The 1,558-nt window shown below is 47.7% G+C and overlaps 1 protein-coding gene across 1 annotated transcript; it reads right to left on the bottom strand.

The window, feature by feature from the left end:
• Positions 1-1,151, bottom strand: LOC123041733 (transcription repressor OFP1-like). Its single transcript, XM_044464301.1, has one exon. It carries the CDS (start codon positions 971-973, stop codon positions 212-214), a length of 762 nt encoding a protein of 253 aa, XP_044320236.1. The 5' UTR covers positions 974-1,151; the 3' UTR covers positions 1-211.
• Between the last annotated feature and the right edge of the window lie 407 nt (positions 1,152-1,558).

Below are 1,558 nucleotides of genomic sequence, written 5' to 3'. Positions count from 1 at the left end.
GACAGCAAAAGTTGAATATATATTTTCAGAAAGCCCCTTACACTGTTACACATATCGATTTATCACCACTAGTACAAATTAACACAATGACAAATACAGTAGCAAGTAGGACTATCAGTATATCACACACAGACAACTCAAGCGGCACATACACATTATTCACAGATCTATACATCCCAACAACACATGATTTACAGCTCGGAATTGTTCCTCATATCTCAACACCGTCACGGATAATCTGGAGCCAGATTCCCCTGAACACCTCCGTGATTACTCCATGGTACTCCCTCGAGTTCAATGACAGATAGCAATCAAGGAGGTCCCTCAGAGCCTCTGCTCCACGCATGTCGGTCCCGACAATCATCTCCACCATGCTCTCCCTGAAGTCCTTGTGCGGGTCCGTCGACGCCACCACGACGGCGATGCTCCTCCTCGCGCTTCTCCGGCGAGCAGTGCACCTGGCGCTAACTCTGCCAAAACCACTGCTGGATAGACGAAGCCTTCTGCTCCTGAGCCTCGGCGAGCTCGGGCACGTACTGCTCGCGGTCGTGCTGTGGTGCGCACTTCTCGATGCGATTGGCGCTGGCCTTGTGCGAATTGGACGTAGTTGCAAGCCTTGAAAATCGTCGAAGACGGCGGCGGCACTTCTCGATGATGGTGACTGATGACGATCGTTGGGGAATCGGATGCTTGTTGCCCTTGGGCTGAGGCAGAGAGGAGAGAGGCGCAGCTTCTCCGGTGGCATTTTCTTTGCTTGTAGGTAGGAGGAGTAGGATTGGTGTGCTGGTAATGGAAGAGGTTTTGGGGTGCTGGTTCCATGGCAGTAGTGGCTTGATGATGATCTCCTTGGCGTTCTTGTAGCTGCACAGCTTCTTGGTTGGCTTGGTGGTCTGGGTCTCTTCATGTCCCTCAGCTTGTAGAACCAAGAGTTTGGCATGAGATGGGACAGTCTGAACCTGTAATGGCTGCCCATCTCTCCTCTCTCTTCCTCTGTCTAGAGCATCGGTGTCTTTGAACACTGCATGTGATCGAGCTCTATATATCTTGTAAGCAGGGCAGGATAACTGGCAATGGCAAGTGGATGTGAGCAGATGGTTCTGGCATAAACAAAGGATAAACCGGTGAATTAAGAAATGAGCAAAGAGGTTACACATGCGTACCATTGTACCAAGAACTGGTCCAACAAGTTCGCTTTCATTGAAATTAATTTGAGCTGTCAACTGCTTTGCAGTGGTAACTGGATGTGATCAGATGCTTCTGGTATAGAAAAAGTAAAACTGGCGAATTAAGAAATGAGCAAAGAGGTTACACATGCGTACCACTGTACCATGAATCAGTCCTGCAAGTTTGCTTTTCTGAAAATTAATTTGAGCTGTCAGCTGCTTTGCACGCGGTTTTAGTGCTGTACCGAGTCCATCAATTATGTGATTGTAGTTGCAATGATGGGCAGTGATCATGAGATTGTGTACATAATATAAAGTGTACACTAAGTTCATACAAGATTGAAAGTGCTAAGAAAATCATATATGGCCCCAATGATTCTGCCTGGTTTGCGAAG

The sequence above is a fragment of the Triticum aestivum genome, chromosome 2B (assembly GCF_018294505.1).
Source record: "Triticum aestivum cultivar Chinese Spring chromosome 2B, IWGSC CS RefSeq v2.1, whole genome shotgun sequence".
NCBI classification, from domain to species: Eukaryota; Viridiplantae; Streptophyta; class Magnoliopsida; order Poales; family Poaceae; genus Triticum; species Triticum aestivum.
The sequence above is the reverse complement of the archived record's forward strand: the minus strand, read 5'-3'. Positions and strand labels throughout refer to the sequence as shown.

Bases quoted from the DNA above. Each gene is read 5' to 3' on its own strand.
- LOC123041733 (XM_044464301.1), bottom strand. From the start codon at position 973: ATGGGCAGCCATTACAGGTTCAGACTGTCCCATCTCATGCCAAACTCT.